This window comes from Schistocerca americana, chromosome 6 (genome assembly GCF_021461395.2).
Source record: "Schistocerca americana isolate TAMUIC-IGC-003095 chromosome 6, iqSchAmer2.1, whole genome shotgun sequence".
Lineage (NCBI taxonomy): Eukaryota > Metazoa > Arthropoda > Insecta > Orthoptera > Acrididae > Schistocerca > Schistocerca americana.
Window position 1 is genome coordinate 198,267,364 of NC_060124.1, and position 17,843 is coordinate 198,285,206.

Genomic DNA, 17,843 nt, shown 5'->3' on the forward strand with positions numbered 1-17,843 from the left:
GCAGTATCGTATCTCCCATTTCATCTTCTTCTACATCCTCTTCCATTTCCATAATATTGTCCTCAAGTGCATCGCCCTTGTATAGACCCTCTATGTACTGGTTCCACCTTTCTGCTTTCCCCTCTTTGCTTAGAACTGGGTTTCCATCTGAGCTCTTGATATTCATACAAGTGGCTCTCCTTTCTCCAGAGGTATCTTTAATTTTCCTGTAGGCTGTATCTATCTTACCCCAAGTGAGATGAGCCTCTACATCCTTACATTTGTCGTCTAGCCATGCCTGCTTAGCCATTTTGCACTTCCTGTCCATCTCATTTTTGAGACATTTGTATTCCTTTTTGCCTGCTTCATTTACCGCATTTTTATATTTTCTCCTTTCATCAATTTCTTCTGTTACCCAAGGATTTCTACTAGCCCTCGTCTTTTTACCTACTTGATCCTCTGCTGCCTTCAGTACTTCATCCCTCAGAGCTACCCATTCGTCTTCTGCTGTATTTCTTACCCCTGTTCCTGTCAATCGTTCCCTAATGCTCTCCCTGAAACTCGGTACAACCTCTGGTTTAGTCAGTTTAACCAGGTCCCATCTCCTTAAATTCCCACCTTTTTGCAATTTCTTTAGTTTTAATCTACAGTTCATAACCAATAGATTGTGGTCAGAGTCCACATCTGCCCTTGGAAATGTCCGACAATTTAAAACCTGGTTCCTAAATCTCTGTCTTAACCTTTTAGTATCTCCAGGATTCTTCCACGTATACAACCTTCTTTTATGATTCTTGATCAAAGTGTTAGCTATGATTAAGTTATGCTGTGTGCAAAATTCTACCACACAGCTTCCTCTTTCATTTCTTAGCCCCAATCCATATTCACCTACTATGCTTCCTTCTCTCCCTTTTCCTACTGTCGAATTCCAGTCACCCATGACTATTAAATTTTCGTCTCCCTTCACTCCCTGAATAATTTCTTTTATCTCATCATACATTTCATCAATCTCTTCGTCATCTGCGGAGCTAGTTGGCATATAAACTTGTACTACTGTTGTAGGCATGGGCTTCGTGTCTATCTTGGCCGCAATAATGCGTTCACTATGCTGTTTGTAGTAGCTTACCCGCACACCTATTTTCCTATTCATTATTAAACCTACTCCTGCGTTACCCCTATTTGATTTTGTATTTATAACCCTGTATTCACCTGACCAGAAATCTTGTTCCTCCTGCCACCGAACTTCACTACTTCCCACTATATCTAACTTTAACCTATCCATTTCCCTTTTTAAATTTTCTAACCTACCTGCCCGATTAAGGGAGCTGACATTCCACTCTCCGATCCGTAGAATGCCAGTTTTCTTTCTCCTGATAACGACGTCCTCCTGAGTAGTCCCCGCCCGGAGATCCGATTGGGGGACTATTTTACCTCTGGAATATTTTACCCAAGAGGACGCCATCATCATTTAACCATACAGTAAAGCTGCATCCCTTCAGGAAAAAGTTACGCCTGTAGTTTCCCCCTGCTTTCAGCCGTTCGCAGTACCACAACAGCAAGGCTGTTTTGGTTAGTGTTACAAGGCCAGATCAGTCAATCATCCAGACTGTTGCCCCTGCAACTACTGAAAAGTAGTTGTACGAGTATGGTACCTGTTTGAAATGAGACTCAAGTTTTCTTTGAACTGTTCAGCAACTATATCTTCTGAGTCGGGGGTCAGTAAAATGATTCAAGTAATAGTTTAGTCTGATTGTATAGTATAACCTCTACCCATATTATTTCGTAGGAACTATCTACTTCAATTTCACTACAAGTAAACTACTTCTGACAGCGATAAATACTCCACCACCAACTGTGTTTAATCTATTCTTTCTGAACACTGTTAGGTCGTTTAGAAAAATTTCAGCTGAACTTATTTCCAGCTTTAGCCAGCTTTCCGTACCTATAAATATTTGAGTTTCAGTGCTTTCTATTAGGGCTTGGAGCTCTGGCTCTTTCCCAACACAACTACAACAATTTACAACTACAATACCGATCGTTGCTACAACTACCTTACTGTGTTTTACCTGCCCCCTGTCTGTGGTTTCCTGAGGCCCTCTAATCTTACAAACCACCTAGGCCCATCCACACAGCCTCAGCTACCCGTGTAGCTGCTTCCTGTGTGTAGTGGGCTCCTGACCAATGAAGTGGAAACCAGAAACCCACCATCTGATGGCGCAAGTCAAGGATTCTGCAGCCTACACGGTCACAGAACTGCCTGAGCCTCTTGATTCACACCCTCCACTCAGCTCTGCACCAAAGAACCCCAGTTGGTTCTGTCGACGATGCTGCAGGTAGTGAGCTCCACCTTAATCTCGCAAGCAGGACTGGCAGTCTTTACCATTTCCACTAACTGCTCGAAACCAGAGAGGATCTCCTCCAATCCAAAGCGACACACTTCATTGGTACCGACATGGACCACCACCTGCAGTTGGCTGCACCCTGTAGTCTTCATGGCATCCGGAAGCACCCTTTCCACACCTGGAATGACTCCCCCCGTTATGCACACGGAGTGCACACTGGTTTCCTTCCCCTCCTTGGCAGCCATGTTCCCAAGGGCCCCATTACGCGTCTAACGTTGGAGCTCCCAACTACCAACAAACCCACCCTCTGTGAATGCCCAGACCTCGCGGGCTGAGAAGCTTCCTCTGGAACAGTTTGGACGACTGTATCTGGCTCAGAGACTTCGTCAGCCACAGATAACGCCCAAAACCTTTTCACCAAACAAACTGAGGAGGCCGTACGATCAGCCCCTTGGAAAGTCTTTCACTGCTTGCCAGACTTGGGAATGATCTCCCACTCGACCACAGGTGAGGGATCAATCTCAGTGCAGGCAGTACCCTGGACAGCCACAGCAGCAGACCGATCAGGGGACATGTGGGATGTGGTCGACGTCCCTCACATCCAACCCCTCTGCAGTGATGCCCCGTGGCAGCAGCCTCAAGCAGTGTGATGGGAGCCAACACAGCCTGGAGGTGTGAGCGAAGGGTGAACGATTCAGCGCACATTTGTACTTAGCAATCACAGTTCCTATACATTACGGAAGTTGCTCCTGTTTGAAGCTCATGAAAATATGTAATAAAAGAACGGCGTGCTTGCCTTATTAGCAGCATGAATTCACAGTGCGCTCTCACAGACGGTCTAACTGACACTGAGCTGTTCTAACCAAAACAAACAAAAGCCTGCACGATGTGAGGGTCGATAGCAACAGTGCTACTCCACGCTAAACTGTTATTAAAAGAAAAGGTTGTGCCGGGTAAAGACTCAAAGATGCAAGAAATTATTAAAATAAACTAGTAACTACACAGATAACTGAAAATAAGTCGCTCCTGTTTGAAACTCGTAAAAATATGTAATAAACAAACAGTGTACTTGCCTTATTAGCAGCAGGAACTCGCGATGCACTCTCACTGACAGTCTAACTGACACTGAGCCTCCAAATACACCTGCCTGGAGGTAAGTGTTTAAAATTCCTCTTCAGTATATAGTCGTGTTGCTACTAGAATCTAGTCCAGATCCAAAAGCAGGGCCATCAGCGTATTAAAACACTTAGCACTGAGAGTAGTTTTATTACAAACTTCAGCCTACCACCAAAACAGAACTCAACTCCTGGACAGAGAGTGATGCTGTTAGTATAGATCCCAAATATTCTAAATTATGCGAACTTTAAGAGATTCACAGAACATTTCAGAGTTGATAACTACTAAATCACGAATTATTGAGAATGGTCGGATTTTAACTGGCGACTGGTGGCACACCAGCTAGCAATGCTAACCAATACTCCACACTGCATGCAGCACAGCTCACAGCATTGCTTTCTCTTCTGGACACACAGTGACCTGCTCTTTTAGAATTCCTCATTGCTTTGACTACGGCACACTTGATCTAGATCTTGATGATGGTTGGGAGGACTAGAAGATCCTTGTTTTTTGATCTTGTTGTCATATCATCTTCATCATGACAAGTGTTGAAGGCAGCCCCTTCCATCGAAGCTTAATGATCCTTGAGGGGGTCGTCAATTCCCTTAAACAAGAAGGCCACGTTATCAGTCTGTGCCTCAGGGCTGTTAGCAGAGTTTCATAAGGAGGACAAGGACAGCGTCTCTGTGCTATTGTCATCTTATTATTGAAGGGTCATAGTCCTTGACTTTGTATGTCATGTGCAATATGTGGTCTGAAGTAGCGCTTTAATTACTCTTCAGGTAGTCCCATTGTCTGCACAGGCCTAAAATCTGTACCAAGTCTTCCACCAACAGACACATCCAGGTCAGTGTGAAGCCCAACTGACTTGGTTCCTCAGTCCAGATGATGTGTTGTGTTTAGTCATGCTGAGTGTCGTTTGCTTGTAACAGGAACAGTGTACACATCGTTGTCCTCACGACCATTGAGCACAAAGAGCGGTGTGCTGTTAGTGGCTGTCATAAGGGGATTAACGGATCCCTATCTCACTGTTTATCATAGACATACATCAAGAGCATATCTGTCAGTTTCTTATTAAAGAGTTCTGTGAGACCATCTGTATGCGGGTGGTAGGTAGTTATCTTGTAGGCAATGTTGCAACATGAAATTACTGGTGATACTAGCTTTTACTGGAAAATTTTTCCACTATCAGACACCATTGCACAGGGTGCTCCTTGGTTCGGAATGATGTCTTCTACAAGAAATCTTGCGATTTCCAGGGCTTCAGCCATTGGCAACGCCTTTTTTGACAGCTTAGCAGGTCCGGTAGTAAGTGCAGACTATTATCCATAGATTCCAGTTCATGGACTTCGGGAACATCCCCAATAGGTTGAAGCCAGTCCTTTGCAATAGCACTACTATATGTGGAATTGATATCAGATTCTCTGGTGGTAATTGAAGCACTTGCTCGCATACCTCACTGTAGCTCAAGTTGTGTTCAATAGATTAATAGAGACGTGGCCAGTGACACCTGCATCTGACTCTTTCTAGTCTTTGTGAAGCCCAGGTGACCAGATGTTAGTGCATCGTGGAAATACTTCAGGATAGTTAGCTTTAGATGGGCTGGGAAGAGAGGTAACTGTTTCCACCATATTGGATTACAGTGTGTCGTATGTAATGTTCTGTTCGTTGATCGGAAATCTCTTCAGACCAATTCCCCCTCCATTAAGGCTTCTGTGGTTTTGGGCAGTGCTTGAACTTCCCTGTGGTTGGCACCAACATTGTTTAATGTGGTGTTGACTCAGACTTCATCTACACTGCTATGTTCAAGGATTCCTCAAAAGGTATTCGGCGTCCTTGTGTTTGTTTTGTATACCACTGTGATGTCATACACCTGAAGCCTCAATGTCCCATCTTGCCAGTCAACATGATGGATCCTTCAGGTTAGTCAGGCAGCATAATGCTGGTTTTTCCCAACAGTGAATGGACTGCCAAATAAATAAAGTCAGAACATGTTGGTGTCCCAAATAATTGCAAAGCACATTTCCTCAGTAGAGTGTAGTTTATCTCAGCCTTGGAGAGTGCCCTGGAAGCATAAGCTATCACCTTTCCAGCACCTTACTGAATTTGATTTTGCACTAGCACTGCATCCAACCCATAACCGATAGTGTCATTATGACTATTTTGGCATTCTCGTCATATAATGCTAGGACTGGAGAAGTTGTTAACACCTTCTTAAGGACAAGTAAAGATATTTCTTTGTGCTTGGTCCAGAAAAATTTGGTGTCTCCCTGCAGTAATTCTTAAGGCTACGGGCATCAGTGCAGAAGTCTTGTAGACATCACCAGTAACGGGAGCACATTCTGAAAAAACTTGTCACGTCGTGAACATGCGAAGGAGTTGGAAAATCTATGACTGCTCCTATTATCTGTGGATTGGGACTAACTACATATTTATTTCTGGGTGATCAAGAAGCATTTTGTTGGATTAAGGTGGAGGCCTATGGTCTGAACATAGTTCAGTGTGGTTTTTGGGAGGCTTAGATTTTCTTAAAGTGTCTTCAAAAAAACCACAATGTCATCCAGATAGTAGACATACTGCCCATATAAGGTATCAAAAGCCAGTTGCGCATAGTATGCTCGAAGGTGGCTGGAGCATTACACAATCTAAATGGCATAATTTTGAAACAGAGACCGTCAGTTGTTACGAAGGCAGTAGTTTCCTGGTGAGCCTCATCATTCTTAATTTGCCAATAGCCTTTCAGCATGTCCGTAGTTGAGAAATACTTTGCTCTTTCAGGCAGTCGGAGGTGTCAAAATAAAAACTGCACTGTCTACAGGAGAAGCAGAGCATGATTGTTAGTCAGTGACAGTAAGCTGCTCTTATGCATGCACATTTACGCGTGAGCTATGGCTGCTCATAAAAATTAGTGATCACAAGTTCTCTTTGACTGCCTGCAGTGATTGTGATCGTCATTAGTATGTAGTTTCCTTTTATAAGCCTTTGTAACTTTTTGGAACCAACAGTAGCTTTGCAGTTTAACTGAATCTTGATTGGCAACTGGTGCTCATGTCATTGATGACAGCAGAATTATACTGTCATCAGTGGCAAATGAATGTCCAGAGTACTCTGTTCTGTGCTAGTTGAAACAGCTTCATCAAGCTGAAGCTCTGATCTTCCATTGCCTATGACTGCTTGTGATGCCTGCGAATAACATTATGGCTACATTCTGACAAGTTCAAAAGCTTGGATTCTGTCATTGATAGCTATTCTTGTAATATATGCTCCTATCGGGTGGAAGTATTCCTCATTTGCGACCTTCAGTACAATCACTTTCTTATCACAGGACACGAGTGTTCTTAAGATGGCAATGATAAGCATTTGACGTACAAGGAAAGAAGCACGTGAGCTCACTGGTACCCAGACAGGTTGGCCATTGGTGCGATTTCTGAGCATCTGGGTAATTGTTGCGTGAGGAGGATTTTCATATGTGGCGGCCTGACCTCTATAGATAGTCACTTTGCTTAGTTTCCCTTCAGTCAGCAGTTAGGCAAGTGGCCGATACTTCTGTACAGCAATGTGGAGTGGCTGCAGTGTGTTGGGGAGCGATCTCATCCAGGCTAAGACAACAACTTTCGTCCCACATATTGACTCTAATTGTATGCAGTTCACTGGACCAAATAGGACGGTTGTGATAATTGATGTGTAGTGGCATAATAGTCGTTAGACACTCATCGTCTTTCTCTGCTGTACCGAACAGTGTGTCCACAGTTGAAACACAACAGCATGCTGTCCTCTAGATATGTACTCTTCTGCTGGGTATTATACTTGATGGAAGAATTGAACAATTGTTTGTATCTGAATTGGTCAATGCTAAGTTGTCACTACAGAGCTGCAGCATAAGACCGAGTCAGCCACGTGTATTCTTTTTTGATGCATTAAACTTGCTGGGTTCGTGCTTGGCTGCCACGGGGCCTTAGCCTTTGCAGCACTTTCTCCCTTCCGTGCTGCATGTCTATCCTCTTGCTATTTTTTTTTTCCCTCCCTTGGGGAACATGTCTGGGGTATTATTGGGAATGTTCTGCATTCTGTTGCTGACCTGTGAACAGTCTCAACTTTCCTCCCTGTGCACTCCTGAAGGCCCACCCACACGTCTGACATGTAAAAGGTGACTGGGTAATGCGTAATTCCCAGCCCCGGGTTGACAGGTAGGGTTCGCACGTACCCCATGGTACAGGCCAGGCCCAGGGAGGGGTGATTGCCTGAGCTATAACCTTCCCAGATTGCCCATTGGTCCCTCATCAGATGTTTGGGAGGTGTGACCTGAGGTATGAAGGCAGGTGCGTCCCCTTATGTAGCCCCCTCCCCCCCAGTCAGAAGGAGCACGCCATCGGAGACACTGGCAATCGTGGGGAATTTCCTCATGATGAGTCACTCCATCAACGTCAACGAACCAAAAACTTAATGAGGCTACTGATTTGAAGACCCTTCCCGCTGCACCACAGTTCCTTGTTGTATCACATACTGAAGATGGTCAGTCCTTCATCACAATCAATCCGTTTATTATTCAGAAAGATGTTGATGCCATTGGGGGCCCTGTGAAATCCTGCTCTCATTTATGGAATGGCACTTGGCTTTTGGAGACGGCTTGTGATACTCGAGCACAACTACTTTTTGCTACCTCGCTTCTCCACGACTACCTTGTTCGTGTCGAGGCACATAGAACTTTGAATTCTTCTCACGGTATAGTTTACAGCGGGCTGCTTGGCGGTCTAACCGAGGCTGAAATACAATCGTACCTCTCCGGCCGATGTGTCATTGCTGTTCACCGTGTCATGAAAAAGGTCAATTCTTCCTTGGTGCCCACCCGCACTCTTTTTCTCACCTTTGATAGGGTGGTGCTGCTGTCCAAGATTAAAGCAGGATACGAAATCATCACAGTCTGGCCGTACATTCCGAATACGATGCGCTGTTACCAGTGTCATCGGTTGAATCACACTAGAACATTCTTGTCGACACCCGGCCAAATGCGTAACCTGTGGCAGGGATGCACACGAGGGTGAATGTTTGCCTCCTTCTCCCTGCTGTATCAACTGCAATGGCGGCCATGCCGCCTCCTCCCGGGATTGTCCCGTGTATCTCAATGAGTGGGCTGTTCAAGAGATTCGGGTAAAGGAAAAAGTGCCTTACCCAGTACCTCGCAAGTTACGGGCTAGCCGTAAACCCTGTGTTCTCGTGTCTGTTACCCCTCGCTCCATGAAGGACACGGCTACACAGACGTGCGACCTCAAATTTTACTCCGAGATTGTGAAGTAGCCCGTGCAAGGTAGCATCACCGTCCCCATGTCCTGCTGTGCAACAAATTGTCAAACCCTCGCCTCATGAGGCGAAGCTACCCACTACACAACCGGCAGGCAGGAAAGGCCAGGAGTACTCCCGGGAAGACTTCCTCCGTCCCTCCAGCCAACCAACACCCAAGTCTTCCTCTAAGCTGAAGGGCTCGAACAATTCCGCTAAAGACAAACGGTCTTCCCCTTCACCAACTCGAAGATCCTGCTCAATGGCGTCGTCACGTGGTCACTTAGCCTGGCCGGTCTCTGTCTTGCTGGTGCACACCACCAACCATTTTTCGATGTTAGACTCCACCGACTGACCGCACAAGCTCGCCGATGCTTGTGTGGACCCCGTGGAGCAGGATCCTCCTGCTTTTGTGCCCTCCAGTAGCAACTCTCCACTGGCTGTCCCTCGACGGACACTGAGCTGACACCCCTACATCTCTTCCTCCTCGTGACTGTCCTCCAATGGAACGTTCGCTGCCTTCGGTCCCACGACGAGGATTTACGGCTGCTTCTAGCATCGCAGCATCCCCTTGTACTTCGCCTTCAGGAAATGAAATTGTGCCCTGAGGACCGCTTTGAGCTTCTACATTACTTACCGATTCGTTTTGACCTTCCCCCTGAGGTCGGCGTCCCATCTCGTGGGGGTGTCAAGCTGCTTATATGGGATGACCTTCATAGTCAACCCATCTCCCTGACTACCAGTCTTCAAGCTGTTGCTGTTTGCCTCTTCCTTCCCCACCCGACTTTCACCCTCTGTACCATTTATGTACCTCCGTCCTTTGATGTCACCGGGGCTGGCTTTTCAGCTTACTGGGCAGCTACCTCCACCGTTTTTGCTACTCTGTGACTTTAATGCGCATCATCCCCTTTGGGGTTCTCCCAGGGCCTGCCAGGGAGATGCCGTCTTGGCCAATATTCTTAACCAACTTGACCTCTTCTGCCTTAACACTGGTGCACCCATTTTCTTTTCTGACTCCTCGCACACCTGCCCAGTTTGCCCATCGTCTTGAGTGGTCCGTTCTTTCTGACACCTACTCGAGCGGCCACTTCCCATGTGCTGTCCATCTTCTGACTCCTACCCCATCCACATGCATGCCCAAATGGCAGCTTACTAAGGCTGACTGGCAGCTTTACTTCTTCTTGGCAATCTCCGCAGATCAAGATTTCCTCAGTTGTGATGACCGGGTGGACTATCTTACAAACATTATCCTTACTGCTGCAAAACGTTCCTTTTCTCACACTTCCTCTTTACCACATCATGTCCCAGTCCCTTGGTGGACTGAGGTGCGCCGCGACGCAGTTTGCGCACGGGGATGTGCTCTCCGTGTTTTTAACTGCCACCCTTCGTGGGAAAACTGCATTCATTATAAACAGATGCGTGCAAAGTGTCGTCGAGTTCTTCGGGATAGCAAAAGAGCTAGTTGGATTTCGTCCACTAGTTCTTTTACCAGTTTCACACCTTCCTCTGTTGTGTGGGCCAACCTCTGATGGCTCTCTGGAACCAAGATCCATTCCCCCATTCCCAGCCTGACAGTAGGTGCCGCTGTCACCGTGGATCCTGTTGCTATCTCCAACACCTTGGGCCGCCCTCTTCTTACTATCACCCTGCCTTTATCCATAGGAAACAAGTGGAAGAGGCTCAGGCGATACCCTTCTCTTCTCCGAATCGTGAGTGCTACAATGCCGCCATCACTATGAGGGAGCTAGCTCATGCTCTCAGTTCATCCTGGTCCTGCGCCCCAGGGCTGGACGCTATCCGCATTCAGATGTTGCAGCACCACTCTCTTGCGGGCAAGAACTTTCTGCTAAACACGTACAACCGCATCTGGGCTGAGGGCACATTTCCTGGATGCTGTCATGAAGCCCATACCTAAGCCCGCTAAGGACAAATCCCTTCCTCCCAGCTACCGCCCCATCTCTCTTACCAGCTGCGTTTGCAAGGTGATGGGACGTATGATTCCTAGCCGGCTGGTGTGGTGGATTGAATCTCGCCATTTACTCATGAATGCACAGTGTAGATTTAGATCGGAGCATTCTGCAGTTGATCATCTCTTTACTTTGTCTACCCACGTCATGAATGGTTTTCTGCAGAAATCCCAGACTGTGGCAGTGTGACACGTATGACCTCAGTTGTTTTTTTGCACCATAAAACAAAACACACACACACACACACACACACACACACACACACACACACACACACACACACACACACACACACACACAACCAAAACGTGCACACTCTCTCTATAAGGCATTCAATCTATGCATGAATAAGCTGTTGTGATGACAGTTCGTGTTCTCACACATTATGTTAAACAGTTTGTTTTTTCTGGGTTGTGGTAAAGCACTAGACTACAAATCAAAAGGTCTCAGGTTCAATCCCCAGTCAGTCCTAGGGTTTTTTATCTGTCACTTACTACTTCTTTCCTCGCTGGCAAGTTTTGTTAACGTGAAAAATGCCAAGTTTCGCCGTGAGTCGGAATCAAAGTTAAACTGAAGGTCCCCTCATAACTGTCTGGGTAAGTCAGTTCAGAGGTCAGGGGGAGGCAACAGAATACCACATCCAACAGAACTGTGCCTCTCTCTCTCTCTCTCTCTCTCTCTCTCTCTCTCTCCTTTTTTTTTTTTTTTTTTTTTTTTTTTTTTTTATAGAATTGTTGCTTGCTTTATTTTCCGCAATAACTAATTTTTTTTCGTGGTATGTATTTATCGACCATGATTAAAGTATTGTCCATTGTTTGATAAATAATGTTCTCAATTTTATGCTTCTCTCCTGACAGTAGTAATTATTTTCATATGCCTGAATTGCACAGAACACACAGTGTGGTGCACTTTGGATGTATTTCCACACTGCATTAGATATATGAATTTTTGTTTTCAGGATTTAAGGCAAATAAACACAAAAGTTCATACAGTCTGAACTTGGTAATAAGAAAGTCAGGAAAACACTAAGCATCAGCATTTTAATAATTAGTGCACTATTCATTTCCCTCCAATACTTAGTTTGTAGACTAAAATGAATGTTTACTAAAATTAATATTATTTAATCCAGAAACAAAATCTGGATAACTGATATAGAATTGTGTTGCAACATGGCACACTGCATTATTTTGGCATTGTGGTGTTATATCTTTTCTTTGTACGCAGGCTATGTATGAAAGTGAAGGAGTACTTTTTCTTCTTGATGAAAAGGACACTGTACAAGCTTACGAAGCAGAAGGAAGTGGTACGGAAACAGAATCACAATATGAAAGAGGCATGCGAGCTCTTTCTTCACTTGGGCGTGTTCAGCAAGTGGAAGCTATTGAAGGTAGGGTACCGAGAAGACAAATTCTCAATCGTATAATGTTTTTAGATGTAAGCATCTGTCTGCACCAGTGTCTCCCTCTATCTTTAACTCTCTGTATAGTTAGTCTCTTCCTCTGCTGTATCCTTGAATTTCATTGTGTATAAAGTTGTAGATTTAGTAAATTGATATTATGGTAAATTTAAAGTCTCTTTGACATTATTATTGTGACTGTGGTAGTTGAAATTATGAGGCATGAGAACAATTTGCTTTCTCCACAACCTTGTCACTGTCCGGCAGCTTAATCTGCGAACCTGGAAGTCTGAGGGAATTAGTAGTAACTATTAAATGATAAAGAGAAAGCTTCATTTACTTTTCCTTTCAATTTTTGCTAGAGCACTGTAGAGTTCAGATTGGCAATCTACACTCATATATGCCCTTTTTGTACGCTAAAACGTAAGAAGTGGCAGCTGAACTTATTACAAGAAACATCTATCTCCTACAAATATGCTCCCTCAAAATGGCAGCTGAACTTATTACAAAAAAAATCTATCTCCTACAAATAATTAACCAGAACTAATCTCTGATAACGTCCACATCTTCGAAGAAAGAAAGGCAATTGCTCAGTCAGAGTGTTAAATTAACGCCCATCGCTGCCTTGCTAAGAATCGCAAAGGGCAGCGTATTAAAATATATTGTAATAATATTGCTTTTCTTACATTGGAGTCTTGAGATGTTACACAATCATTCATTCATCCATAATAGATACCGTTAGGAAAGGAACCTTCAGGGATATGAATCCGTTCAAGAAATGTACACTGAAAATATATACTTATGCAGGCAGCATGAATCAGCAGTTGATCACTCTAATAATCAGGTGATTTGTCAGTAGTGTGTTGAATATGGTCCTGTATACTTCCTTGAATGCGAGCTCATTGAATAAACAGTCTTCAAAATACAGTATCCTACACAGACAAATGAAAAAGCTAGATAGGATCATGACTTCTTGCAAGGAAAATGTGCTCAGAAACTTATAAAAATACAGTCTATGTGAAAATTATTTCCTTGACTCTTTCATGGTGCTTGTGTATGTCATATGTGTTTGTGTATAACATAATTCATGTACAACATGTTTTTGTTGTTAGCAGAAAATACATAAGGGACATTCTGGGACATAATTTAAATATCCCAGGGAAACTCCTGTACAGCCACAAGGAGCTCGCTACTCTTTTCTGAGTATGTCATTGGCAAACACTGTAGCTTGCGAAGGGAAATAAATGCAGAATCAGATGTACTTGAAATGATTTTGGCTCATCTGTTGTCTAGAGGCCAATTGCACACAGCTGCACAGCAGTTCCCTTTTTAAAAATATGAGAAGTTCTTAATGTTATTTGAAGCCTTTGTAATGGCAATACAAACTGATATAGCTGGAGTTGATTTTCTATCCAGAGTTGATGTTATAGAATCAGCTGTGCAATGTAAGGAATTGGTTTTAAATTCAGGAGTGTATTCACTAAAATGCAGCTCTCTTGCAGCAGCATTAGTTTTTTTTGGCAACACTTTGAAAACACTTCCCTATAAAAATTTTAAAAGTTCCTCCGTGGCTTCACAGGAAGAATAATTCCAAGTTGCAATGTGAATTGCACTTGCAAAATACTTTAAGGATCAATGCTTCTCTGCACTGCCATTTTATTCCCAGAAATTATATAAAACACGAAACTTTATAATCTGGCATTCTGAAGAGAGCTCCTCATCCTTACTAGTCTAAACACAAATTTCAGGCTTACTATACCCCCACCCACTGATATTCTCTTCTCCCTACTATACACCACTCAAAGTGACTTGCATTGCATTACAAATTCTGCAACTTTTGAACCGATCAGCCAACATTAATAAGAAGAGTTTTATGAAAAAGATATCCAAATTAATTGCTTCTCATAAAACACTACGTTAAAAGTTGTGTCATTTTCGATGTGTTAATAACTGTACCTGAATTAGTCATTTTCTCTGTTATTCAGTCGCAGAGTTTAGCTGACTTAGTAAACATACTTAATTTTAAGGGTTCAGTATTAGGTATTTCTCATATTATTTTCGTACCATTACATTAACATATATATTCTATTTCTAACCTAAGATATAAGTAATCTTCACCGTTTTGACACCCAGTAAGAATGTGGGAATCGGGAAATAAGTTGACTCAGTTTTACATCCTATGGTGTGCACATTTAAATGTTTTTAAGTTTGCTTTTGAGGAAATTCTGTCTTACTATGCGTGTTCTGCCGAGTTGTTGCTTCAATTTTACGCACAGTATTTTGACAACTGACCCATCTGTCATCTTCTGGTGCTGCGAGTTTTGCTGTTGTCTGTACTCACTGGCTCAGTTCCAACCAGGCAGATTGGAGTCCAGGCAGTGAGCACACATAACACCAAAATTCAAAGAACCTGAATAAGACGACTGAGTCAGTCACTGAAATATTTTCTGTAAAATGGGAACACCAACTTGCAGAAGACCCGAAAGTGTACACATGATTGTCTGTGCCTCATTTACACACAGAACCATCCTGTTGTGCAGTGTTTCGAAAGAAATCATCAGCAGTATGTCAACATTCCTCGCTGAAAATATTTAATATACAGTAACGCACACTCGGGAGTTCCCCTCTGGCCATTTGCAGGATGTCTTGAGTCGTTAAAAGTGACACGGAACACCATTCTCCACACACAAATTATTCTTGGAAATTTTCAGGCACGCTCAAACCAGATGCAGGTATTCATACTCATAATTGTGCAACAATTGTGGTACTGCTTCCCTTTCTCTATTGCAAATCTAGTCTTCTTTCAGAGGCCCAGGCAATGATGGCTGTGTAGTGGCCTGGTGATCCCTGGAGTCCTCGAGCTATTGGCTCATCAGCATCCCTCACTGTCACAATAAAATCTTAAGCAACCACTGTGAAGTGTGCAAGTGCAATGTTGTCTGTGTCTCGGAGAACATGTGAATCAACTTAAAATTGCCTGTTTCACAAAGACTGTAAAAACCTCACTCTCAAGGTATGCTACATTCTATCAAGATGGATTGCCGTTAAGCCAAGATAGTTGCCAGCAGCCAATTACTGTGGCATCAGTTGTCTCCCAGTTGCGTGTGGTTACCCTGGCCAGCGTAGGTCTGCCTGAGAAGATGTTAATTTTCCTAGAGCATTGTGAGAACAAAATGGTTTTTCTGCTGTAACTCAAACTCCTGACAGAAAGCGTGGATCATCGGAAGTTCAGAAATGGGTTAGATTGATGGTACTCCTGAGAAAACATGTAAGAGTTATGATAAAGAAAGTAGCAGGCCACAAGTTTGAATAGTACAGTGATATGCGAGAAAATGTAACACATGGGAAATAACCTTTTAAGGTGTAAAAGTTACATATAGGATACCCCCTTGCATTTTCTCACTTTATGTATGATATATGTACATAAGAAGCATCAAAAGACTTTTCAGGGTCTTGTTTATTATCTAATAAAAACTGCCGATGTAACTGGAATCGATAACTTTCTGGGAATTAGAAACATTTGACTCAAATTTCATACATCATAATCGATGTTTTTGAAAGCCTGTGGCTGCCATTCATTATTTAAATAATGAAATACTACACTAGTTACATATTTTTTCATACTTAGCATGATGCATTTCGAGAATTTTTTCTCGGTGTCGAGTCCAAATCTGTGCATAAGTATTTTGTGTGGTGTTTGAATATGTGTTGTTCTGTGTCTCTTACATTGTAGTCATCTTTTTGAGGTTATCAGGTACTGTACCGCCTCAGTTATCTGGAAAACCACACACACTAAAACAATCACTCCCATTGTTTGTGTAACATCACAAAAAATGCATAAGTATGCTGCACTTGACAATGAGAATAAATTCTTCTAACAAGTTTTGCTCGGCATGAATAAAATGCATAACTGGCACTGTTTTTAAACTAAAAACATTTGAGCCATGAAAAGTGAATGACAGTGTCAGCTAGCACTACAAGTGGCCAAACACAAAAACACGCTATATATGGTTCGACAAAGGTGTCACGATGATCACAACAACCACGAAACTGCACTTGCGCAGTGGAGACAGTTTGGGAATAGTTGTGATTGGTCATGATATCTTTACTTGAATGAACCTAGTTACTCCCATCAGCCACCATACCAATTAGAGCCTGGCAGCAGCAGGAGATACACAAATTGTTCCAACTTTTACACATTTACCTGTTAAAATCTGCTGAGCAGAGTGCCGGGTGTCAAGAGACTTAACCACGTAATATTTCTAAAAGCTATTGGACGGCCAACATCTTGCCAGCGTCATTTTTTTCGTAATGTGTAAATCACTGGAAAATTATAAATATGACGGCACAAAATTGGGTGCAAATTGACATTGTGGACATAGGAATTTTGACGGAAACGAAAAAATGTCGTAAACGGTGGGAAAACATTAATTCTAGGAACCTAAAAGTGGGGTTATACTGCATTTTCAAACTCAATTGCTTTGCTTTAGAGAGTTGTATCACAACCTTGCCCATTTCCTAAAAGTACTAGCAATTTGTGTAGTAGCTTTCATAACCCATTCCAGTGTTCTTTCTATTCAATCCTGTGTGGCCTAGCCCAGTGCGTTTCACTTCAGAACGAACTCTCCGTGTCAGCAGCTCTTGTGTACTCTTTTGCCCTCGCACTCCATCCTTGTATTACCTGCAGCAAACATTCCTGTTTGCTTACTCATACTACCATTATGTCTTCTTTGTGGTGTGGTGTGGTGTGTGTGTCGGGGGTGGTTTTTTTTTGGGGGGGGGGGGGTTTGGAACTGGGTGATTTTGTGATGGATTTGTGCAGTTAGCAAATATTCTGGTCAGTAAAATTGGTATATGATATAACTACACTTACCTGTTCCAGGGTATAATGATATGAAGACATGCCTAAAGGAGTACCTCCGGAAATTTGCTGACAGCAAAAAGGTTGTGCGGGCTGAAGACATTCACGAATTCTTCTCTGGTTTGGAAGCAAGAAAACGACAAAGAACTGTTGCTGTGCCTCCTGCCACTTGCCATTAGTCTGTATTTTCTCCATTTGGATTGTAAACAACACTACAGATGTAATCAGCTACAAAATTTGTTTTTATGTAAATTTCTACAGTAAAAATAGTATTGTTCAGAACTAACATGTGTGGTTGGTTACTGTTTTCAGCATATTAAAATATACTTACTTAGTTTCCACGTTTAATTTATTCTCTTATTTTTGCCAGTATTGTGGAAGTGGTTTTTGTTTTCTTCTGCCTATGCAGATGACTGCAGTACCATGACTTTCCTTTGTTCTTTTATAACTTTTATTGTCATGCATTTCTCAAGGTATCTCATTAAAACAGCCATAAAATTTTGTACAAAATTGTGGAAATATTTATTATACCTTCAAATTACAGTAAATCTGAGCTGTTAGAATAGGAGTCTGGTTTTTTGTCATTTGTAATAACTATCTTATTACAGTAATTTCTGCTATGTATTTTATTGACACACGTGGTATCAGTGGAAAAAATGAGTTTTTAGGAAAAAACTAATTAAAATAGAAGCTTTATTTCATTTTTCGATACTTGGCTTGACTGTGTTCAGTGAAAGGCACATGCAGTTATCAATTTTATTCTCATATTTTAGAAAATATTGTTACAGAAAATAACTTATATGAAACATAATTTACAATTACACCAGATGAGAGCAATTTAGAGTTACCTGTGAAATGCAAAAAAAATTCCAGAACTAAAACTCACTCTGAGATAACAGTTCTCAAAC

The 17,843-nt window shown here is 42.7% G+C and overlaps 1 protein-coding gene across 2 annotated transcripts in view; it reads left to right on the forward strand.

Annotated features, from left to right (window-relative positions):
• Positions 1-17,283, forward strand: part of LOC124620384 (putative E3 ubiquitin-protein ligase UBR7) — a 70,684-nt gene extending 53,401 nt beyond the window's left edge. For both annotated transcript variants that reach the window (XM_047147060.1, XM_047147058.1), the window contains 2 exons: positions 11,903-12,065; positions 16,957-17,283. In XM_047147060.1, coding sequence (XP_047003016.1) covers positions 11,903-12,065; positions 16,957-17,114 — 321 coding nt within the window. In that variant the 3' untranslated portion in view covers positions 17,115-17,283. The remainder of the gene's footprint in view (positions 1-11,902; positions 12,066-16,956) is intronic.
• Positions 17,284-17,843: the final 560 nt, after the last annotated feature.